General features: G+C 43.5%; 1 protein-coding gene across 1 annotated transcript in view; it reads right to left on the bottom strand.

Moving 5' to 3' along the window:
- Nucleotides 1-684: 684 nt before the first annotated feature.
- Nucleotides 685-23,644, bottom strand: part of LOC138670302 (ATP-binding cassette sub-family C member 5-like) — a 304,888-nt gene continuing 281,928 nt past the window's right edge. Inside the window, exons 28-30 of the mRNA XM_069757511.1 lie at nt 17,129-17,242; nt 9,701-9,865; nt 685-917 (exon numbers count right to left, since the gene is read on the bottom strand). Of these exons, the coding sequence (XP_069613612.1) occupies nt 813-917; nt 9,701-9,865; nt 17,129-17,242 (384 nt within the window). The 3' untranslated portion in view covers nt 685-812. The remainder of the gene's footprint in view (nt 918-9,700; nt 9,866-17,128; nt 17,243-23,644) is intronic.

Below are 23,644 nucleotides of genomic sequence, written 5' to 3'. Positions count from 1 at the left end.
TTTGCACAACACAACTGATGGTCCCAACCCCATTTATAAGACAAGAAATCAAGAAATCCCACTTATTAAACCTGACAGGGCACACCTGTGATGTGAAAACCATTCCTGGTGACTACCTCTTGAAGCTCATCAAGAGAATGCCAAGAGTGTGCAAAGCAGTCATCAAAGCAAAAGGTGGCTACTTTGAAGAACCTAGAATAAGACAGAATTTCAGTTGTATCACACTTTTTTGTTAAGTATATAATTCCACGTGTTAATTCATAGTTTTGATGCCTTTAGTATGAATGTACAATTTTCATAGTCATGAAAATACAAAAAAATCTTTAAATGAGAAGATGTGTCCAAACTTTTGGTCTGTACTGTGTATAATATTACAGTACAGATCCATATTTGTGTTTTCTGTGAGATATTTATCTGCATCTGTCGTGTATGACATAACTATGTATGCAGGAACAAAAGAAAAATATACTGGAAGCCATTACATTGCATAGCCTCACCATCATAGCTGAGCGTGTGCAAGGTTCAAACAAAATGGCTAATGCCTTCAGCAAAACCAAGTCAGGTATATCACTGTTGTATCCAAAATCTAATTATGCTACCTATGATGTCTACAAGAACATCTATATTACAGGTCATAAGTTATACTTACTATATTAAATCACCGACTTATTCAGTAATTCCCATCTTGATTTTTTTTAATTAATTATATTTATACCATATAACTTTCTTGCCAATTAAACTGTGTTGTGGCCTTAATTTCTTTCTTTTGTTAAATATACCACGTAAAAAAATTATTCAGTAAGTTGTGATCTCTATATTCTTGCTAATAAAGAGCTTCTTTCTGCTGCAAGTGCCATGGCACGGAACGTCGAGTTTTCATTTGACAACAGAACTGATGGCTTGTCAAACTCCATGATCTTCAAAAGGAAAAAAAATAGTAAAAAGTTAGAACTGATTATACAATACATCAGAAAATTTGTTACATATAATATGTATATATACTGTATATAAAAGAGCAGGGGCGTTACTGTAGTGGGTGCATGGGCTGGTGTCACACCCCAGCCTGGCAGGGCCCAAATTATCCCTTTGACCTTTATTAAGAATCCTTGATGGTTGGGGGAAGGGGTATTTTGCTTCATGTTACCTCACTGTATAATAGGTACTGCAGCCTAAATAAGTGTCACATATCTTATGGATAGGCGTTAGATTGATGGGGTTCTGACCCAAGCTAAACTAGAGAGCCATTGTCACATTCCCCAGGAGTGATGAGGCAGCTGATAATGATACTTGCACTCCCATAGATCTTTAATTGAACAGCAGGGAACATTGCTCCATTTAAAGTCCTCCTTGCCTATGACGAGGGGCGAAGATCCTAATTTCTACTGATTAGAGGGGTCCCAACGGTTGGGAGTATCATTTATCACTTATGCAGATCCAGAAACCCCCCCCAAAAAAATGAAACCTAAAATCCATTTTCTAACCATATCTGCAAATATATTACATTTGTGAAATTAATGTTTAGTTGTTTGGCCAAATTAAATAACAGAGTTCTACTTGTTATGCAGCACCCATAATTATGAGACTAAGGTTTGTTTCCAATAACATATGTAGTCACAACTTAGTCTGCATTATGGTCACAAAAACTGGACATCAGTGGCTCTACTGAACAGAACATACAGTAGATTCCCATATGGGAAATGTAACTTTGGTTCAGTAGAACAGAGGGGGCCACTGTATAGTGCAATAGACTGGAAAATGTAGCCAGATAACAGTGGTTTGAATTCAGCCTATGAAATCTATTGGAAAATAAATACAGTGGCATGTAAAAGTTTGGGCACCCCTGGTCAAAATTACTGTTATTGTGAACAGCTAAGCAAGTTGAAGATGAAATGATCTCTAACAGGCCTAAAGTTAAAGATAAAAGTCAAAATAAAGTGGTCATTTAGGAGCGCTGAGGAGGGAGCCCCAAAGATAGGGAAAGTGCCAGGCACCGCCACAGCTCCAGCCGAAAACCTCCAAAGGAGGATGGACACAGAATTCAAGGTAGAAGTCGGTCACAGGAGCGCTGAAAGGAGAGACTGACACATGATGGAGTTTAGCCACAACGTGTTTCTATGGAAATACCGTCTTCATCAGGTGGGAGTCCCACGTGAAGAAGACGGTATTTCCGTTGAAACGCGTTGTGGCTAAACTCCATCCTGTGTCAGTCTCTCCTTTCAGCACTCCTGTGATCAGGGGCGGACTGGGCCGGGTTGCAAAGGGGCATTTGCCCCCTGGGCCGGTCACCAAGCAGCTGATTAAGGCCACCAGGGGGCCGCCTTATTTTATCTGTGCAGGCGGCATCACAGTGGAGCAGACACAGACGCAGCCACAGCTCCCTGTGTGCGGCCGTCTGCTCTGCTGAAGTGGAGAGAGCGCGGCTGTATCTTCATCCGGCCGGAGAGGAGCTTGTGGGCGGCTCAGACAGGAGGCCGGATGGTGAGTAGTAGAGCTTCTGTGTGGTGAGGAGGGGGACGCTGATAAGTCCAGGGCCGCTTCTCTATAGAGTCAGCGGCCGCTGCTCTGCTGATCACTGAGATTTATTGCAGGAGAGTGAACTTTCAGGGTCGCCCTGTCAGTGACAGGTTATCAGCACCAGGGTCACCAGATCTGCAGGAAAGTTCAATCTCCTGCAATAAATCTCCATCCCTGTACCTCAGAGTGACCAGAGACACATTACTGAATCCTGCCCTGGACTGATCCAGCCTGAGCCTGGTACAAAGAATTAAAATACAGAGATTGGAGGTTATACCATGTACACACACGCTATCCTAGATCTGTATTATACATACAAAAATGCGTATACTGTATAAGGCAAAGTTCACATTAGCTTTTCAGTCTGCAGCGTGGTGCTGTGGACTTCTTTCCTTAAGCTCCGCCTACTCTGCATGCGTCCTGCGTACCTATCTTTAACATTGTGTACGCAGGGACATGCATTGTATGTGGATGCACCCGCGTGCATCATTTTGACGTCCCCTTAGAATGCAAGAAAATGCAACATGTTGCTGCAGGCACGTCAAAACGTTGCACAAGGACGCACCGCATACAACACATGTCCCTGCATACACAATGTTAAAGATAGGTACACAGGACGCATGTGGAAGTAGGCAGAGCTTAAGGAAAGAAGTCCGCTGCACCACGCTGTGGACTCAAACGCTAATGTGAACCCTGCCTAACAGTATATCAAATGCCAGTTATACGTTATGTTGTATGTGTTAGGGCCTGTGCACACGCTGCAGATTGTCGCAGATTTTTCTGCACAGATTTCTCACCAAACCTAAAGGGATTCCTAATGCCAGCAAGTGACTGAGAATGCTGATGTCTCGTGCAAACATTCCTTATATTTTTTCCTTGCAGATTTGGTACAGATGTAAATCTTCAGCATGTCACTTTTATCAGTGCTTTTGCTGCAGATTTCACTCAGACTAAAGGTACCGTTACACTTAACGATTTACCAACGATCACGACCAGCGATACCACCTGGCCGTGATCGTTGGTAAGTCGTTGTGTGGTCGCTGGGGAGCTGTCACACAGACAGCTCTCCAGCGACCAACGATGCCGAAGTCCCCAGGTAACCAGGGTAAACATCGGGTTACTAAGCGCAAGGCCGCACTTAGTAACCCGATGTTTACCCTGGTTACCGTTGTAAAAGTGAAAAAAAAACACTACATACTTACATTCCTGTCGCGTCTCCCGGCGTCAGCTTCCCTGCACTGTGTAAGCGCTGGCGGGAAAGCAGAGCGGTGACGTCACCGCTGTGCTCTTCTTTACGGCCGGCCGGCGCTGACACTGGGGGACGCAGGGAAGCTGACGGCGAGGGACGCGACAGGAATGTAAGTATGTAGTGTTTTTTTTTACTTTTACAATAGTAACCAGGGTAAACATCGGGTTACTAAGCGCTGCCCTGCGCTTAGTAACCCGATATTTACCCTGGTTACCAGTGAAGACATCGCTGGATCGGCGTCACACACGCCGATTCAGCGATGTCAGCAGGGAGTCCAGCGACAAAATCCTGATCATTCCCCAGCGACCAACGATCTCCCAGCAGGGGCCTGATCGTTGGTCGCTGTCACGCATAACGATTTCGTTAACGATATCGTTGCTACGTCACAAAAAGCAGCGATATCGTTAACGATATCGTTATGTGTGACAGTACCTTAATAAGTGGGGAAAAATCTGCAATAAAAATGCATGTAAAAAAACACCTCAAAAACTACTATATGCAGCTTTTTCCTGCAAAGAAAGACAGAAATGGGGCGGGAAATTTCTGCACCAAATACTGTGGACATACCCTTGGGGTATGCGCACAAAGTAAAATTTCAGCCTTTCTTGGCAGGAAACGCGCAGCTACAAAATCGATATTTTTTATCCCTGCGTTTTTAACTGATTTGACTGAAGTCAATGGTGAAAAACGCACAGAAAAATACACAGAGAATTGACATGCTGCAGATTATTCTCTGCACCGAATCTGAAAGGGTAAGTTCACACTATGCGGTTTTTCTGCAGCAAAACCTGATCTCTTGGCAGGAAAGAAGCTGCAGAAAAAAGTATGTTTTTCTTGCGGTTTTTTGCTGCTTTTTTTATGAGGTTTTTGCTGCGGTTTTGGCATGCTAGATTTGTCTCTTGTGCATGCTGATAAAGTTTAGTATTGAAAAAAAAGTCCTATTCTATAGAATCAGGGTTTTGGCACAAAAAACGCAGCAAAACCTGATACCTGAGTTTTTGGTGTGTTTTGTCAACATTTTTTCACCACCCATTCATTTCAGTGGGTAAACAAATGGTGAAAGTGACATGCTCCATTGTGCAAAAAGACATGCAAAGCACAAAATCCTGATGACAAAAAAAACAATGTGTGCATGAGATTTCTGAAATCTCATAGACTTTGCTGGTTCTGTAAAATGCAGCTGAAAATTTGCATAAGAAAAGCATCAATAACATACATTGCAAAAACGCCCTGTGTGAACTAAGTCAAGAATACTCAACATCTGCAGGACACTTCAGGTTTCTCATTAACTTTGCTGGCATCAGGTTTTGCTTTAGGTTTTGTTAACAAATCTGCGCAGAAAAAAACATGGCAAATATGCGCAAGTGTGAACATGGCCTTATACTTTGCGTACAGACATGAGATGTTATACAGTATACACACTGTCATGTATACGTATCTACACACATACACATGTGTATACTGTATAACATCTGATGTTTGTATGACAGTGTTTCATATGCAAGTAATATATTATCCTATATGTGTAAGGGCATGTTTCCACGTGGCATAATAAATCAGGATTTGCTGCGGATTGGACACTGTGTATATCCGCAGCGTCCAGATATTACAGCATAGTGGAGGAGATTTTATGAAATTCCATCTCCACTATGCGTGCAGGGACGCATCTGGCGGCCCTGCATTTATGCACATGCGGCGCGTCTTTCTAGATCGCAGCATGTCTATCTTGCAGAGAAGACGCTCTGTCTCTGCAAGATAAATAACCCACTCTATGTACAGGATGCGGTGATTCCGCATGCACATGTGCTCAATGAACACAGGCGGAATCACCACGCGTACAAAGGGGGGCGGCACTTTGGGCGGAGCGGGGTGTCCGCTGCATCCAAAGCGCTACGTTTCCTGACCATGGAAACATACCCTTATACTATGTGTACAGACATCAGATGTTATATAGTAGATAATATTGTATGTGATGGTCAAATACCTGATGTCTGTACTCGTAGTATAATATACAGTATACCAGTCACATACAATCCTGTATATGACATCTGATGTTTGTAGATATGTCTACAAATTTCACCCACCAGTCACATCCTGTATACTGTATGTAATATACTACGTGCACAGATATCTGATGGTATATACTGGATATGTGACTGGTGTAATATCTGATGTCTGTAGTCATTGTGTAATATACACCACTCACATAGTATCCTGTATACATAGTGGGTACGGAAAGTATTCAGACCCCTTTAAATTTTTAACTTTTTGTTTTATTGCAGCAATTTGGTAAATTCAAAAATCTTAATTTTTTTCTCATTAATGTACACTCTGTAATGTACCCCATCTTGACTGAAAAAAACAGGAATGTAGAAATTTTTGGTAATTTAATAAAAAAGAAAAAAATGGAAGAAGTTTGGGACCTCCGGAAGTCTTCCTAGACCTGGCCGTCCAGCCAAACTGAGCAATCGTGAGAGAAGAGCCTTGATGAGAGAGGTAAAGAAGAACCCCAAGATCACTGTGGCTGAGCTCCAGAGATGCAGTAGGGAGATGGGAGAAAGTTCCACAAAGTCAACTATCACTGCAGCCTCCACCAGTCAGGCTTTTATGGCAGAGCAGCCCGACGGAAGCCTCTCCTCAGTGCAAGACATATGAAAGCCCCAATAGTTTGCTAAAAAACACATGAAGGACTCCCAGACTATGAGAAATAAGATTCTCTGGGCTGATGAGATGAAGATAGACCTTTTTGGTGATAATTCTAAGCGGTATGTGTGGAGAAAACCAGGCACTGCTCATCACCAGCCCAATACAATCCCAACAGTGATACATGGTGGTGGCAGCATCATGCTGTGGGGTTTTTTTCAGCTGCAGGAACAGGACGACTGGTTATCATTGAAGGAAACATGAATGCGGCCAAGTGTAGAGATATCCTGGATGGAAACCTCTGCCAGAGTGCTCTGGACCTCAGACTTGGCCGAAGGTTCACCTTCCAACAAGACAATGACCCTAAGCACACAGCTAAAATATCAAAGGAGCGGCTTCAGAACAACTCTGTGACCATTCTTGACTGGCCCAGCCAGAGCCCTGACCTAAACCCAATTGAGCATCTCTGGAGAGACATGAAGGTGGCTGTCCACCAACGTTCACCATCCAACCTGACGTAACTGGAGAGGATCTGCAAGGAAGAATGGCCGAGGATCCCCAAATCCAGGTGTGAAAAACTTATTGCATCATTCCCAAGAAGACTAATGGATATACTAGCTCAAAAGAGGGCTTCTATTCAATACTGAGCAAAGGGTCTAAATACTTATGACCATGTGATATTTCAGTTTTTCCTTTTTCATAAATTTTAAAAAATTTCTACATTTCTGTTTTTTTTTCAGTCAAGATGGGAGTGCAGAGTGTACATTAATGTGAAAAAAAATAAACTTTTTTGAATGTACCAAATGGCTGTCATGAAACAAAGAGTGAAAAATTTAAAGGGGTCTGAATACTTTCCGTACCCACTGTATACAGAGCTGGTTGGGAACTCAGAGGACATTATTTGTTATAAATAGGGAAATTAATAGTTTTCATAGGGCCACCTGAGTGAGAAAAAACGTCATCTGTAAGTTACTATATATGACTGTACTGTAATCACATGTATGTGCAGGACTGTGATCTACCAATATACAGTTACTATAAGGTGGTATTATTGCTCTTTAGTAGCATTTTTGTTTTCTTTTTTTATTTAGTAACAGTTTAATGTGTTTCAGTCATTATGTAGTAGAAGGTGTATAGTGGTGTCATTGGTATTTATATAAAGTGTTTTGTTATGTAGAGGTAATGGTAATATTATAATATTATGTATTCGCTATGTAGTGGTTATGGTAGTTGACATTGTGTAGCCGTATTATTTGGCATTTTATAGCTGTAATTTTATAATATTGGTCATTGCATTGTGTTTTTGGTTAGCAACAGTATATACTGTAATTATACATGTATAGATGCTATGTTAAATAGCTATAGGGGGGTCGTATGGGGAGACATGCACTTTGGGGCTTGGGCCCCTGATCTTTTGTGACCCTAGCAACACCCCTGCCATACTGTGTGTTTTACATGTCTGTGTTTCTGGAGTTGCATGTATGTTTGTATATCAGCTCAGTTATGTTACCATATGTAAGCAGTAAGCTTGGTTTTGGTACTGTATCAATGTAGTAATCTAGATTCTGGTACCATATGTATGCGGTAAGCTTGGTTCTGGTACTGTATCAATGTAGTAATCTAGATTCCGGTACCATATGTATGCGGTATGCTTGGTTCTGTTCCCATATTTACGTAGGAGTCTTGGTTTTATTGCTCTATCTATGTAGTAGACTTAGTAAGCGAAAGCTTGGCTCTGCTCCCTTATCTCTGTAGTAAGCTCCGTGCTTTTCCCATAGCTTTGTAGTAAGCTTGATTCTGCTCACATATCTTTTTTGTAAGCTCAATTCAGTTCAGGTATGTATGTAGTAATCTTGGTTCCATTCTCATGTCTATGCAGTCAGCTTGCTTCTGTTGCAGTATCTATGTAGGTAGTAAGCTTGCTTGTGTTCCCATATCTATTCAGCAAGCTCCGTTCTGTTCCCATATCTATATACCATCCCGTTTTTTTAAAGGATGTTATTTCTGCTGCTTTAATGCAGGGACCAGAGATAAGCAGGGCAGGGGTGGTCCACCGCAACTGGTGGGCCACTGCCTTGTGATTGCCCCCTAGGCTGAAAAGTGCCAGCCAGCCCCTGCCTGTGATCGACTTCTACCTTGAATTCTAAAGTTAAAGATGACACATTTCCATTGTATTTTAAGCAAAAAATATATATTTTAATTTTTTTCATTTTGAAAATTACAATAAGGAAAACGAGCCTATGCAAACGATTGGACACCCTTGCATCTTTGTGTGCTCAGATAACTTTGACCAAGGTTTAAGATCTTAATTAGCCCGTTAAGGTACCGTCACACTAAAGCGACGCTGCAGCGATACCGACAACGATCCGGATCGCTACAGCGTCGCTGTTTGGTCGCTGGAGAGCTGTCACACAGACAGCTCTCCAGCGACCAACGATGCCGGTAACCAGGGTAAACATCGGGTTACTAAGCGCAGGGCCGCGCTTAGTAACCTGATGTTTACCCTGGTTACCATCGTTAAAGTAAAAAAAACAACCACTACATACTTACCTACCGCTGTCTGTCCCCGGCGCTCTGCTTCTCTGCCCTGTGTAAGCACAGCGGCCGGAAAGCACAGCGGTGACGTCACCGCTCTGCTTTCCGGCCGCTGTGCTCACAGCCAGAGCAGAGAAGCACAGCGCCGAGGACAGACAGCGGAAGGTAAGCATGTAGTGTTTTTTTTTTTTACTTTAACGCTGGTAACCAGGGTAACCCGATGTTTACCCTGGTTACCAGCGAAGACATCGCTGAATCGGCATCACACACGCCGATTCAGCGATGTCAGCGGGACGTCCAGCGATGAAATAAAGTTCTGGCCTTTCTGCCCCGACCAGCGATATCACAGCAGGGGCCTGATCGCTGCTGCCTGTCACACTGGACGATATCGCTAGCCAGGACGCTGCAACGTCACGGATCGCTAGCGATATCGTCTAGTGTGACGGTACCTTAAGGGTTATGTTTTTTTCCAAGAATTTTCCAAGGAAGAATGGATGAAAATCCCTCAAACAAGAATTGAAAGACTCTTGTCTGGCTCCAAAAATAATTTCATCTTCAACTTGCTTAACTGTTCACAATAACAGTAATTTTGACCATGGGTGCAGAAACTTTTACATACCACTGTAACACTACTGAATTCAACTGATGAAAGTCCATTTTACGATCAAATAGTTACAGTATATTTTGTTTTGTACTCATCATATGTATAAGAAGTGCCAGGTTTTCTGTTACTATCCAAATATAATTAATCTGACTTACTTTCCCATGGTCCATCACCATGATTCTGTCACAATGGAACACAGTATTGAGACGGTGCGCTATAATGAGCACAGTGCAGTCACTAAATGCATCATTAATGGTGTCCTGAACCAGTGCATCTGTTTCATTATCAATCGCTGCAGTCGCTTCATCCAATAGTAATATCTAAATTTAATTAAAAATTGTGTTAGAAAAGGATATGTCATTGTAACGTCTGCCTGAGGTCACAGGCTCAAAAATGCTGCCTCACACAGACTTAGCACAAGCCACTCTATCTCGCCGACTCCAGAGAAATTCCAATACCCTTTAACTCCTGTACAGGGATCAGGTTTTACAACAAGACCCAGCGGAATGCTACCATGGAATGGCTGCCATTCAGAGGTAGGAATGGTCGCCAAGCAGGGTCAGAGGCGAGAGGTCACATCAAGGACAAAACCAGGCTCTGTAAGAATAGTCAGAAACAAGCCGGGGTCAAAACAGGAATACACCAAACAATCCAGGAGGAGAAGAGGCATACCTAGCCAGGAAACACTAAGCTATATCCGGCAGCTTCCAGCAGCAAGCTGGAAGCTTTAGTACGGCGTTGTGATCTCCAACTGGCTGGAGCAGGGAGCTGGTAACTCTAACTATACAGCACACACGCATACTGCCAGACTAGATGGCACTATAGGTCCCAGCTGGTGTAACTTTAGAGGCTGGACAGAGCCTGCTGTCCAGAGCTTCTGGTTCTGATATCTCTTGTTGTGAATTCTGTGGCTGAATTCACTCCTGTGGTCACAAGTGGTACTGCAGCTTCTGAGCTTCCTCCCTCAGGTGTTCTTGTGAGCTCGTTAACTGCTTCATTACTTAACTCCGCCTGATGCTGCTATCCTTGCTCCTTGTCAATGTTTCAGTGTTGGATCTGAGCTTCTCCTGATTGTTCCTGTGACCTGCTGCTCTGTATAGCTAAGTGCTTTTTGCTTTTTTGTTGCTTTTTTTCTGTCCAGCTTGTCTTTGTTTTGCTGGAAGCTCTGAGACGCAAAGGGTGTACCGCCGTGCCGTTAGTTCGGCACGGTGGTTTTTTTTGCCCCCTTTGCGTGGTTTTGCTTTAGGGTTTTTTGTAGACTGCAAAGTTCGCTTTACTGTCCTCGCTCTGTCCTAGAATATCGGGCCCCACTTTGCTGAATCTATTTCATCCCTACGTTTTGTCTTTTCATCTTACTCACAGTCATTATATGTGGGGGGCTGCCTTTTCCTTTGGGGAATTTCTCTGGGGCAAGTCAGGCCTATTTTTCTATCTTCAGGCTAGCTAGTTTCTTAGGCTGTGCCGAGTTGCCTAGGTAGTTGTTAGGCGCAATCCACAGCCGCTTTTAGTTGTGTTTAGGATAGGATCAGGTGTGCAGTCTACAGAGTTTCCACGTCTCAGAGCTCGTTCTTGTATTTTTGGGTATTTGTCAGATCACTGTGTGCGCTCTGATCGCTAAGCACACTGTGTTTCTGGATTGCCTTCATAACACCTGTCATTAGCAAACATAACAGTACAAGGAGCAAAACTAATGATTCTCAATAGAGGGAAAGAGAAAGTTCTGACATCATTTTTTTTTTTTTTTTCTCAGCTCTGTGTTCACTTTTTTTTTTTCCCCTAGACATTTGGGTGATTCTGGACACAGGTGTGGACATGGATATTCAGGGTCTGTGCTCTTCAATGGATAATCTCGTTATAAATGTACAAAAAATTCAAGATACTATTGATCAGAAATCTATGTTAGAACCAAGAATTCCTATTCCTGATTTGTTTTTTGGAGATAGAACTAAGTTTCTAAGTTTCAAAAATAATTGTAAGCTATTTCTGGCCTTGAAACCTCATTCTTCTGGTAATCCTATTCAACAGGTTTTGATTATTATTTCTTTTTTGCGCGGCGACCCTCAAGACTGGGCATTTTCTCTTGCGCCAGGAGACCCTGCATTGAGTAGTGTCGATGCGTTTTTCCTGGCGCTCGGATTGCTGTACGATGAGCCTAATTCAGTGGATCAGGCTGAGAAAAATTTGCTGGCTTTGTGCCAGGGTCAGGATGATATAGAAGTATATTGTCAGAAATTTAGGAAATGGTCAGTACTCACTCAGTGGAATGAATCTGCGCTGGCAGCTTTGTAGAGAAAGGGTCTCTCTGAGGCTCTTAAGGATGTCATGGTGGGATTTCCTATGCCTGCTGGTTTGAATGAGTCTTTGTCTTTGGCCATTCAGATCGGTCGACGCTTGCGCGAGCGTAAATCTGTGCACCATTTGGCGGTACTGCCTGAGGTTAAACCTGAGCCTATGCAGTGCGATAGGACTATGACTAGAGTTGAACGGCAGGAATACAGACGTCTGAATGGTCTGTGTTTCTACTGTGGTGATTCCACTCATGCTATTTCTGATTGTCCTAAGCGCACTAAGCGGTCCGCTAGGTCTGCCGTCATTGGTACTGTACAGTCCAAATTCCTTCTGTCCATTACCTTGATATGCTCTTTGTCGTCGTTTTCTGTCATGGTGTTTGTGGATTCGGGCGCTGCCCTGAATCTGATGGATTTGGATTATGCTAAACGTTGTGGGTTTTTCTTGGAGCCTTTGCGGTGTCCTATTCCATTGAGAGGAATTGATGCTACACCTTTGGCCAAGAATAAACCTCAATACTGGGCCCAGCTGACCATGTGCATGGCTCCTGCACATCAGGAAGTTATTCGCTTTCTGGTGTTGCATAATCTGCATGATGTGGTTGTGTTGGGGTTGCCATGGCTACAAACCCATAATCCAGTATTGGATTGGAATTCCATGTCGGTATCCAGCTGGGGTTGTCAGGGGGTACACGGTGATGTTCCATTTTTGTCGATTTCGTCATCCACCCCTTCTGAGGTCCCAGAGTTCTTGTCTGATTATCAGGATGTATTTGAAGAGCCCAAGTCCGATGCTCTACCTCCGCATAGGGATTGTGATTGTGCTATCAATTTGATTCCTGGTAGTAAATTCCCTAAAGGTCGATTATTTAATTTATCCGTGCCCGAACACGCCGCTATGCGCAGTTATGTGAAGGAATCCCTGGAGAAGGGACATATTCGCCCATCGTCTTCACCACTGGGAGCAGGGTTCTTCTTTGTAGCCAAGAAGGATGGTTCGCTGAGACCGTGTATTGATTACCGCCTTCTTAATAAGATCACTGTTAAATTTCAGTATCCCTTGCCATTGTTATCTGACTTGTTTGCTCGGATTAAGGGGGCTAGTTGGTTCACTAAGATAGATCTTCGTGGTGCGTATAATCTGGTGAGAATCAGGCAAGGAGATGAATGGAAAACTGCATTCAATACGCCCGAGGGTCATTTTGAGTATCTAGTGATGCCGTTCGGACTTGCCAATGCTCCATCTGTGTTTCAGTCTTTTATGCATGACATCTTCCGTGAGTATCTGGATAAATTCCTGATTGTTTACTTGGATGACATTTTGATCTTCTCAGATGATTGGGAGTCTCATGTGAAGCAGGTCAGAATGGTTTTTCAGGTCCTGCGTGCTAACTCTTTGTTTGTGAAGGGATCAAAGTGTCTCTTCGGTGTGCAGAAAGTTTCATTTTTGGGGTTCATCTTTACCCCTTCTACTATCGAGATGGATCCAGTTAAGGTCCAAGCCATCCAGGATTGGATTCAGCCGACATCTCTGAAAAGTCTGCAAAAGTTCCTGGGCTTTGCTAATTTTTATCGTCGCTTCATCTGTAATTTTTCTAGCATTGCCAAACCATTGACCGATTTGACCAAGAAGGGTGCTGATTTGGTTAATTGGTCTTCTGCTGCTGTGGAAGCTTTTCAGGAGTTGAAGCGTCGTTTTTGTTCTGCCCCTGTGTTGTGTCAGCCAGATGTTTCTCTTCCGTTCCAGGTCGAGGTTGATGCTTCTGAGATTGGAGCAGGGGCGGTTTTGTCACAGAGAGGTTCTGATTGCTCAGTGATGAAACTATGTGCTTTCTTTTCCAGGAAGTTTTCGCCCGCTGAGCGTAATTATGATGTGGGCAATCGAGAGTTGCTGGCCATGAAGTGGGCATTCGAGGAGTGGCGTCATTGGCTTGAAGGAGCTAAGCATCGCGTGGTGGTATTGACTGATCATAAGAACTTGACTTATCTCGAGTCTGCCAAGCGCTTGAATCCTAGACAGGCCCGTTGGTCGTTATTTTTTGCCCGCTTCGACTTTGTGATTTCGTACCTTCCGGGCTCTAAAAATGTGAAGGCGGATGCTCTGTCTAGGAGTTTTGTGCCCGACTCTCCGGGTTTATCTGAGCCAGCGGGTATCCTCAAGGAAGGAGTCATTGTGTCTGCCATCTCCCCTGATTTGCGGCGGGTGCTGCAAAAATTTCAGGCGAATAAACCTGATCGTTGTCCAGCAGAGAAACTGTTCGTCCCTGATAGGTGGACTAATAAACTTATCTCTGAACTTCATTGTTCGGTGTTGGCTGGTCATCCTGGAATCTTTGGTACCAGAGAGTTAGTGGCTAGATCCTTCTGGTGGCCATCTCTGTCACGGGATGTACGTACTTTTGTGCAGTCCTGTGGGATTTGTGCTAGGGCTAAGCCCTGCTGTTCTCGTGCCAGTGGGTTGCTTTTGCCCTTGCCGGTCCCAAAGAGGCCTTGGACACATATTTCGATGGATTTCATTTCTGACCTTCCCGTTTCTCAAAAGATGTCAGTCATTTGGGTGGTCTGTGATCGCTTTTCTAAAATGGTCCATCTGGTGCCCTTGGCTAAATTGCCTTCCTCCTCTGATTTGGTACCTTTGTTCTTTCAGCATGTGGTTCGGTTGCATGGCATTCCTGAGAATATTGTTTCTGACAGAGGTTCCCAGTTTGTTTCAAGGTTTTGGCGAGCCTTTTGTGGTAGGATGGGCATTGACCTATCCTTTTCCTCGGCTTTCCATCCTCAGACTAATGGCCAGACCGAACGAACCAATCAGACCTTGGAAACATATCTGAGATGTTTTGTTTCTGCAGACCAGGATGATTGGGTGTCCTTTTTGCCGTTGGCTGAGTTCGCCCTTAATAATCGGGCCAGCTCGGCTACCTTGGTTTCTCCATTTTTTTGCAATTCTGGGTTCCATCCTCGTTTCTCTTCAGGACAGGTTGAGTCTTCGGACTGTCCTGGTGTGGATTCTGTGGTGGATAGGTTGCAGCAGATCTGGACTCAGGTAGTGGACAATTTGATCTTGTCCCAGGAGAAAGCTCAACTTTTCGCTAATCGCAGACGCCGTGTGGGTCCCCGACTTCGTGTTGGGGATCTGGTTTGGTTATCTTCTCGTCATATTCCTATGAAGGTTTCCTTTCCTAAATTTAAACCTCGTTTTATTGGTCCGTATAGGATTTCTGAGGTTCTCAATCCTGTGTCTTTTCGTTTGACCCTCCCAGACTCCTTTTCCATACATAATGTATTCCATAGGTCGTTGTTGCGGAGATACGTGGCACCTATGGTTCCATCTGTTGAGCCTCCTGCCCCGGTTTTGGTGGAGGGGGAATTGGAGTATATTGTGGAGAAGATTTTGGATTCTCGTGTTTCTAGACGGAAACTCCAGTATCTGGTTAAATGGAAGGGTTATGCTCAGGAAGATAATTCCTGGGTTTTTGCCTCTGATGTTCATGCTTCCGATCTTGTTCGTGCCTTTCATGCGGCTCATCCTGGTCGGCCTGGGGGCTCTGGTGAGGGTTCGGTGACCCCTCCTCAAGGGGGGGGTACTGTTGTGAATTCTGTGGCTGAATTCACTCCTGTGGTCACAAGTGGTACTGCAGCTTCTGAGCTTCCTCCCTCAGGTGTTCTGGTGAGCTCGTTAACTGCTTCATTACTTAACTCCGCCTGATGCTGCTATCCTTGCTCCTTGTCAATGTTTCAGTGTTGGATCTGAGCTTCTCCTGATTGTTCCTGTGACCTGCTGCTCTGTATAGCTAAGTGCTTTTTGCTTTTTTGTTGCTTTTTTTCTGTCCAGCTTGTCTTTGTTTTGCTGGAAGCTCTGAGACGCAAAGGGTGTACCGCCGTGCCGTTAGTTCGGCACGGTGGTTTTTTTTGCCCCCTTTGCGTGGTTTTGCTTTAGGGTTTTTTGTAGACTGCAAAGTTCGCTTTACTGTCCTCGCTCTGTCCTAGAATATCGGGCCCCACTTTGCTGAATCTATTTCATCCCTACGTTTTGTCTTTTCATCTTACTCACAGTCATTATATGTGGGGGGCTGCCTTTTCCTTTGGGGAATTTCTCTGGGGCAAGTCAGGCCTATTTTTCTATCTTCAGGCTAGCTAGTTTCTTAGACTGTGCCGAGTTGCCTAGGTAGTTGTTAGGCGCAATCCACAGCCGCTTTTAGTTGTGTTTAGGATAGGATCAGGTGTGCAGTCTACAGAGTTTCCACGTCTCAGAGCTCGTTCTTGTATTTTTGGGTATTTGTCAGATCACTGTGTGCGCTCTGATCGCTAAGCACACTGTGTTTCTGGATTGCCTTCATAACACCTGTCATTAGCAAACATAACAATCTCTATCACCAGCGCCGCCAGCAGAGGGAATACGGCGGCGCCTGGCGACAGAAACAGAAGATGCATGAGCAGGCTCTGGTGGAGATGCGACAGCCATGCATTTAAAAACATATGAAAGTGGTATTACAATCTCAGATGTGTGTTGCATTTTCATAGATTATGCCACAAATGTCTAGTTTAAATGGCTTCCTACCTTAGGAGCCCCATTTAGTTGTCTCTCATTTTCCCTGGTATTGTTAACTGAATTTGGCATTCAATGGTCACTTTTAGCGTTAGGATCAATGGAAGGTGAGACCCATATCTATCATTGCATGTCTTTTTGATAAGCAATACTTTAGACTGGAATACCACTATAATTACCAAAGTCCATTAGATATGACGTTATAGATTTTACTCTTGGATATGGGGCTATGGGCCCCTTTCCGACTACCGCACGCTATGGCCAGTCATAAACTGTAGCGGGCTCATGAATATTAGAAACACTAAGACCGGCGGTGTCTCAGACTGTGCTAGTAGAGAAGCAGTAAGCGACTGATAAGGTGATTACTGCTTTTTTATTTTAAAGCATACTGTGCCATTTAAAAAAGCAGTAGTTGTAATTCCTTATGTGTTATGCTGTTAGGTAGTTTTCTAAATAGGACAACCCCTTTTAGCATTAATACTTTTGATTCAGGAGCTGAGGGTCCTTTCTAGGTTTGGACACCACCTGAATTTTCAATCCAAGCTTCCATATGACCAGTCCTATGTGTCTTTTTTAATTACATAGTTCAGGTGATCCAATAGATCCTAAAACATTAAAAGTAAATATAATGATGTAACAGTGACACTTCTTGATTATTAATCAATTCCAATGTTTGCAAGTGTGTCATAAATGGAAAAAATGCTAAGTAGCATGCCCCTTGCTCCAATTCCTATGTCCAGTCCACGTACCTGACTGTTCCTCAGTAAAGCCCGTGCCATGCACAGCAGTTGACGTTCACCTACTGAGAAATTGCCACCATTTTCTGTCACATGAGCGTGTAGTTTTCCATTTAGTTGTTGTACCTAAAATGTGTAGAAATCATTATTGCTGGATTCTAAGATATATTTGTGTTTTTTGTCATTTGACAGATAAAGTAGATATTATATATACAGGGTCATATAAAGGTTTGCTGAACCTAGGATAGATTGTATCTACTAAACTTTTATTCTCCACTAATTTTATTACTTTGGCTTTTTGGTAATTTTACCTGTATGATATGGAAAGCACATTGTTATGTATATACAGCTCTGACAAAAATTAAGAGACCACTGCACAGTTTTATAACAATCAGCTTCTCTACATGTCTGACAGCCATTCCATTCCAATGTCAGTTGTGTTCCAACCAGAGTACTCCTCCTTCTACTTAATGTGCTTCTGATTAGGTGGTCACCTGAACCAAATCTTATTTAACGAAGGAAAGTATAAAAAAACCCTGCTGTGATGTTCACAATCCTCCTGCAATAAGACAAGCTGGATGGCAAAACAAGTGCTAGTAATATCCCAAAAGTTGTAGTAATGAAAAAATAACTTTTAACCATACCAAAGGAGTTGAAAAGAAAAGTCTTGAGGACTTTTGAGTGAGGAAAAGAAAGGCTCAATTCTGGCTTTACTAGCAGAGGGACACAGTGAGCGTTATGTTGCCTCCATCCTTCAAATTTCTAAGACGGCAGTCCATTACAACAAGGTCAAGTAGCAGACATTGGGGACAACAAAGCTACAGACCAGCAGAGAGCAAAAACGACTCTACACAGGATGACATCAAGTGACCTACAAAAGAAATGGCAGCTGAGGTGAAGGGTATGGCAAGAACAGTTCGTAACAGGCTCCTAGAGGCAGGGCTCAAGTCATGTAAAGCTAGAAAAAAAGTATTTCATCAATGAGAAGCAAAGGAGAGCGAGGCTGAAGTTTGCCAAAGACCATAAGGATTGCACCATAGAGGACTGGAGTAAGGTAATCTCTGATGAGTCTAATTTTCAGCTTTGCCCAACACCTGGTCGTCCAATGGTTAGACGGAGACCTGGAGAGGCGTACAAGGCACAGTGTCTTGCACCCACTGTGAAATTTGGTGGAGGATCGGTGATGATCTGGGGATGCTTCAGCAAGGCTGGAATTGGGCAGTTTAACCCATTTATGACCTTGGGATTTTCAGTTTTTCCGTGTTCATTTTTCGCTCCCCTCCTTCCCAGAGCCATAACTTTTTTATTTTTCCGTCAATATGCCCATGTGAGGGCTTATTTTTTGCGAAGCAAGTTGTACTTTTGAACGACATCATTGGTTTTAGCATGTCGCGTACTAGAAAACGGGAAAAAAAATCCAAGTGTGGTGAAATTGCAAAAAAAGTGCAATCCCACACTTGTTTTTTGATTGGGTTTTTTTCTAGCTTCACTAAATGCTAAAACTGACCTGCCACTATGATTCTCCAGGTCATTATGAGTTCATAGACACCAAACACATCTAGGTTCTCTTTTATCTAAGTGGTGAAAAAAAATTCCAAACTTTGCTACAAAAAAAATTGCACAGTTTTCTCATACCCGTAGCGTCTCCATTTTTCATGATCTGGGGTCGGTTGAGGGCTTGTTTTTATTGATACCATTTTGGTGCAGATACGTTCTTTTGATCGCCCGTTATTGCATTTTAATGCAATGTTGCGGCGACCAAAAAAATGCAATTCTGGCGTTTCAAATTTTTTCTCGCTACGCCGTTTAGCGATCAGGTTAATCCTTTTTTTTATGGATAGATCGAACGATTCTGAACACGTTGATACCAAATATGTGTAGGTTTGAATTTTTTATTGATTTATTTTGAATGGGGCGAAAGGGGGGTGATTTAAACTTTTTTTTTTTTTTTTTTCACTTTTTTTTTTTTACTTTTGCCATGCTTCAATAGCCTCCATGGGAGGCTAGAAGCTGGCTCAACTTGATCGGCTCAGCTACATAGCAGCGATCATCAGATCGCTGCTATATAGCTGAATTGCAGGTGTGCGATGAGCACCGACCACAGGGTGGCGGTCACAGCTAGCTGGGATCAGTAACCATAGAGGTCTCAAGGATCATGTGACAGGGGTCAGCGATGCGCTTACTTCCATCTGGATGGCTGGAAGCGCCGGTTAAATGCCGCTGTCAGCGTTTGACAGCGGCGTTTAACTAGTTAATAGCGGCGGGTGAATCGCGATTTCACCCACTGCTATTGCGGGCACATGTCAGCTGTTCAAAACAGCTGACATGTCCCGGCTTTGATGCAGGCTCACCGCCGGAGCCCTGCATCAAAGAGGGGGATCTGACCTCGGACGTAAAATTGTGAGGAAAGAATGGTTGTAGATGACGAGGAAAAAGCTAACATATTAAACACCTTCTTCTCCACGGTATTCACGGTGGAAAATGAAATGCTAGGTGAAATCCCAAGAAACAATGAAAACCCTATATTAAGGGTCACCAATCTAACCCAAGAAGAGGTGCGAAACCAGCTAAATAAGATTAAAATAGATAAATCTCCGGGTCCGGATGGCATACACCCACGAGTACTAAGAGAACTAAGTAATGTAATAGATAAACCATTATTTCTTATTTTTAGGGACTCTATAGCGACGGGGTCTGTTCCGCAGGACTGGCGCATAGCAAATGTGGTGCCAATATTCAAAAAGGGCTCTAAAAGCGAACCTGGAAATTATAGGCCAGTAAGTCTAACCTCTATTGTTGGTAAAATATTTGAAGGATTTCTGAAGGACGTTATTCTGGATTATCTCAATGAGAATAACTGTTTAACTCCATATCAGCATGGGTTTATGAGAAATCGCTCCTGTCAAACCAATCTAATCAGTTTTTATGAAGAGATAAGCTATAGGCTGGACCACGGTGAGTCATTGGACGTGGTATATCTCGATTTTTCCAAAGCGTTTGATACCGTGCCGCACGAGAGGTTGGTACACAAAATGAGAATGCTTGGTCTGGGGGAAAATGTGTGTAAATGGGTTAGTAACTGGCTTAGTGATAGAAAGCAGAGGGTGGTTATAAATGGTATAGTCTCTAACTGGGTCGCTGTGACCAGTGGGGTACCGCAGGGGTCAGTATTGGGACTGGTTCTCTTCAACATATTCATTAATGATCTGGTAGAAGGTTTACACAGTAAAATATCGATATTTGCAGATGATACAAAACTATGTAAAGCAGTTAATACAAGAGAAGATAGTATTCTGCTACAGATGGATCTGGATAAGTTGGAAACTTGGGCTGAAAGGTGGCAGATGAGGTTTAACAATGATAAATGTAAGGTTATACACATGGGAAGAAGGAATCAATGTCACCATTACACACTGAATGGGAAACCACTGGGTAAATCTGACAGGGAGAAGGACTTGGGGATCCTAGTTAATGATAAACTTACCTGGAGCAGCCAGTGCCAGGCAGCAGCTGCCAAGGCAAACAGGATCATGGGGTGCATTAAAAGAGGTCTGGATACACATGATGAGAGCATTATACTGCCTCTGTACAAATCCCTAGTTAGATCGCACATGGAGTACTGTGTCCAGTTTTGGGCACCGGTGCTCAGGAAGGATATAATGGAACTAGAGAGAGTACAAAGGAGGGCAACAAAATTAATAAAGGGGATGGGAGAACTACAATACCCAGATAGATTAGCGAAATTAGGATTATTTAGTCTAGAAAAAAGATGACTGAGGGGCGATCTAATAACCATGTATAAGTATATAAGGGGACAATACAAATATCTCGCTGAGGATCTGTTTATACCAAGGAAGGTGACGGGCACAAGGGGGCATTCTTTGCGTCTGGAGGAGAGAAGGTTTTTCCACCAACATAGAAGAGGATTCTTTACTGTTAGGGCAGTGAGAATCTGGAATTGCTTGCCTGAGGAGGTGGTGATGGCGAACTCAGTCGAGGGGTTCAAGAGAGGCCTGGATGTCTTCCTGGAGCAGAACAATATTGTATCAAACAATTAGGTTCTGTAGAAGGACGTAGATCTGGGGATTTATTATGATGGAATATAGGCTGAACTGGATGGACAAATGTCTTTTTTCGGCCTTACTAACTATGTTACTATGTTACTATGATAAGTTGGAAACTTGGGCTGAAAGGTGGCAGATGAGGTTTAACAATGATAAATGTAAGGTTATACACATGGGAAGAAGGAATCAATATCACCATTACACACTGAACGGGAAACCACCGGGTAAATCTGACAGGGAGAAGGACTTGGGGATCCTAGTTAATGATAAACTTACCTGGAGCAGCCAGTGCCAGGCAGCAGCTGCCAAGGCAAACAGGATCATGGGGTGCATTAAAAGAAGTCTGGATACACATGATGAGAGCATTATACTGCCTCTGTACAAATCCCTAGTTAGACCGCACATGGAGTACTGTGTCCAGTTTTGGGCACTGGTGCTCAGGAAGGATATAATGGAACTAGAGAGAGTACAAAGGAGGGCAACAAAATTAATAAAGGGGATGGGAGAACTACAATACCCAGATAGATTAGCGAAATTAGGATTATTTAGTCTAGAAAAAAGACAACTGAGGGGCGATCTAATAACCATGTATAAGTATATAAAGGGACAATACAAATATCTCGCTGAGGATCTGTTTATACCAAGGAAGGTGACGGGCACAAGGGGGCATTATTTGCGTCTGGAGGAGAGAAGGTTTTTCCACCAACATAGAAGAGGATTCTTCACTGTTAGGGCAATGAGAATCTGGAATTGCTTGCCTGAGGAGGTGGTGATGGCGAACTCAGTCGAGGGGTTCAAGAGAGGCCTGGATGTCTTCCTGGAGCAGAACAATATTGTATCATACAATTATTAGGTTCTGTAGAAGGACGTAGATCTGGGGATTTATTATGATGGAATATAGGCTGAACTGGATGGACAAATGTCTTTTTTCAGCCTTACTAACTATGTTACTATGTTAGAAAGGGGTTAATCTTTGCGAAGGACGTATGAATCAAGCTGCATACAAGGTCATCCTGGAAAAACAGTTGATTCCTTCTGCTCAGGCAATGTTTTTCCAGCAGGACAATGCACCATGCCACACAGCTAGGTCAATCAATGTGTGGATGAAGGACCACCACATCAAATGCCTGTCATGGCCAGCCCAATCTCCAGAACTGAACCCCATTGAAAACCTCTGGAATGTAAACAAGAGGAAGATGGATAGTAACAAGCCATCAAACAAATAAGAACTGTTTACATTTTTGTACCAAGAGTGGCATAAGGTCACCCAAAAGCAGTGTGAAAGACTGGTGGAAAGCTGTTATGAACAGGTGATTCAGAACCACAATGGACCTAGTGGTTAAGAGCACACAAAGTGACCTGATAGTTACCAACATAGGACGAGCTCAAAGACGTGGGAACTCTGCTGACTGCAATCCCTAATCCTATCATACCACACTAGAGGTAGCCGTGGATTGCTCCTAACGCTCCCTATGGAACTCGGCACAGCCTGAGAAACTAGCTAGCCCTGAAGATAGAAAAATAAGCCTACCTTGCCTCAGAGAAATTCCCCAAAGGAAAAGGCAGCCCCCCACATATAATGACTGTGAGTTAAGATGAAAATACAAACACAGAGATGAAATAGATTTTAGCAAAGTGAGGCCCGACTTACTGAATAGACCGAGGATAGGAAAGATAGCTTTGCGGTCAGCACAAAAACCTACAAACAACCACGCAGAGGGGGCAAAAAGACCCTCCGCACCGACTAACGGTACGGAGGTGCTCCCTCTGCGTCTCAGAGCTTCCAGCAAGCAAGAAAAACCAATATAGCAAGCTGGACAGAAAATATAGCAAACAAAAGTAACACAAGCAAAACTTAGCTTATGCAGGGCAGACAGGCCACAAGAACGATCCAGGAGAGAGCTAGACCAATACTGGAACATTGACTGGAGGCCAGGAACAAAGAACTAGGTGGAGTTAAATAGAGCAGCACCTAACGACTTAACCTCGTCACCTGAGGAAGGAAATTCAGAAGCCGCAGCCCCACTCACATCTACCAGAGGAAGCTCATAGACAGAACCAGCCGAAGTACCACTCATGACCACAGGAGGGAGCTTGACCACAGAATTCACAACAGTACCCCCCCTTGAGGAGGGGTCACCGAACCCTCACCAGAGCCCCCAGGCCGACCAGGATGAGCCAAATGAAAGGCACGAACCAGATCGGCAGCATGAACATCAGAGGCAAAGACCCAGGAATTATCTTCCTGACCATAACCCTTCCACTTAACCAGGTACTGGAGTTTCCGTCTCGAAATACGAGAATCCAAAATCTTCTCCACTATATACTCCAACTCCCCCTCAACCAAAACCGGGGCAGGAGGATCAACGGAGGGAGCCATAGGCGTCACGTATCTCCGCAACAATGACCTATGGAATACATTATGGATGGAAAAAGAAGCTGGAAGGGTCAAACGAAAAGACAC

The sequence above is a fragment of the Ranitomeya imitator genome, chromosome 3 (assembly GCF_032444005.1).
Source record: "Ranitomeya imitator isolate aRanImi1 chromosome 3, aRanImi1.pri, whole genome shotgun sequence".
NCBI lineage: Eukaryota > Metazoa > Chordata > Amphibia > Anura > Dendrobatidae > Ranitomeya > Ranitomeya imitator.
Note: the sequence above shows the minus strand (reverse complement) of the source record. Positions and strands in the feature narration are given on the sequence as shown.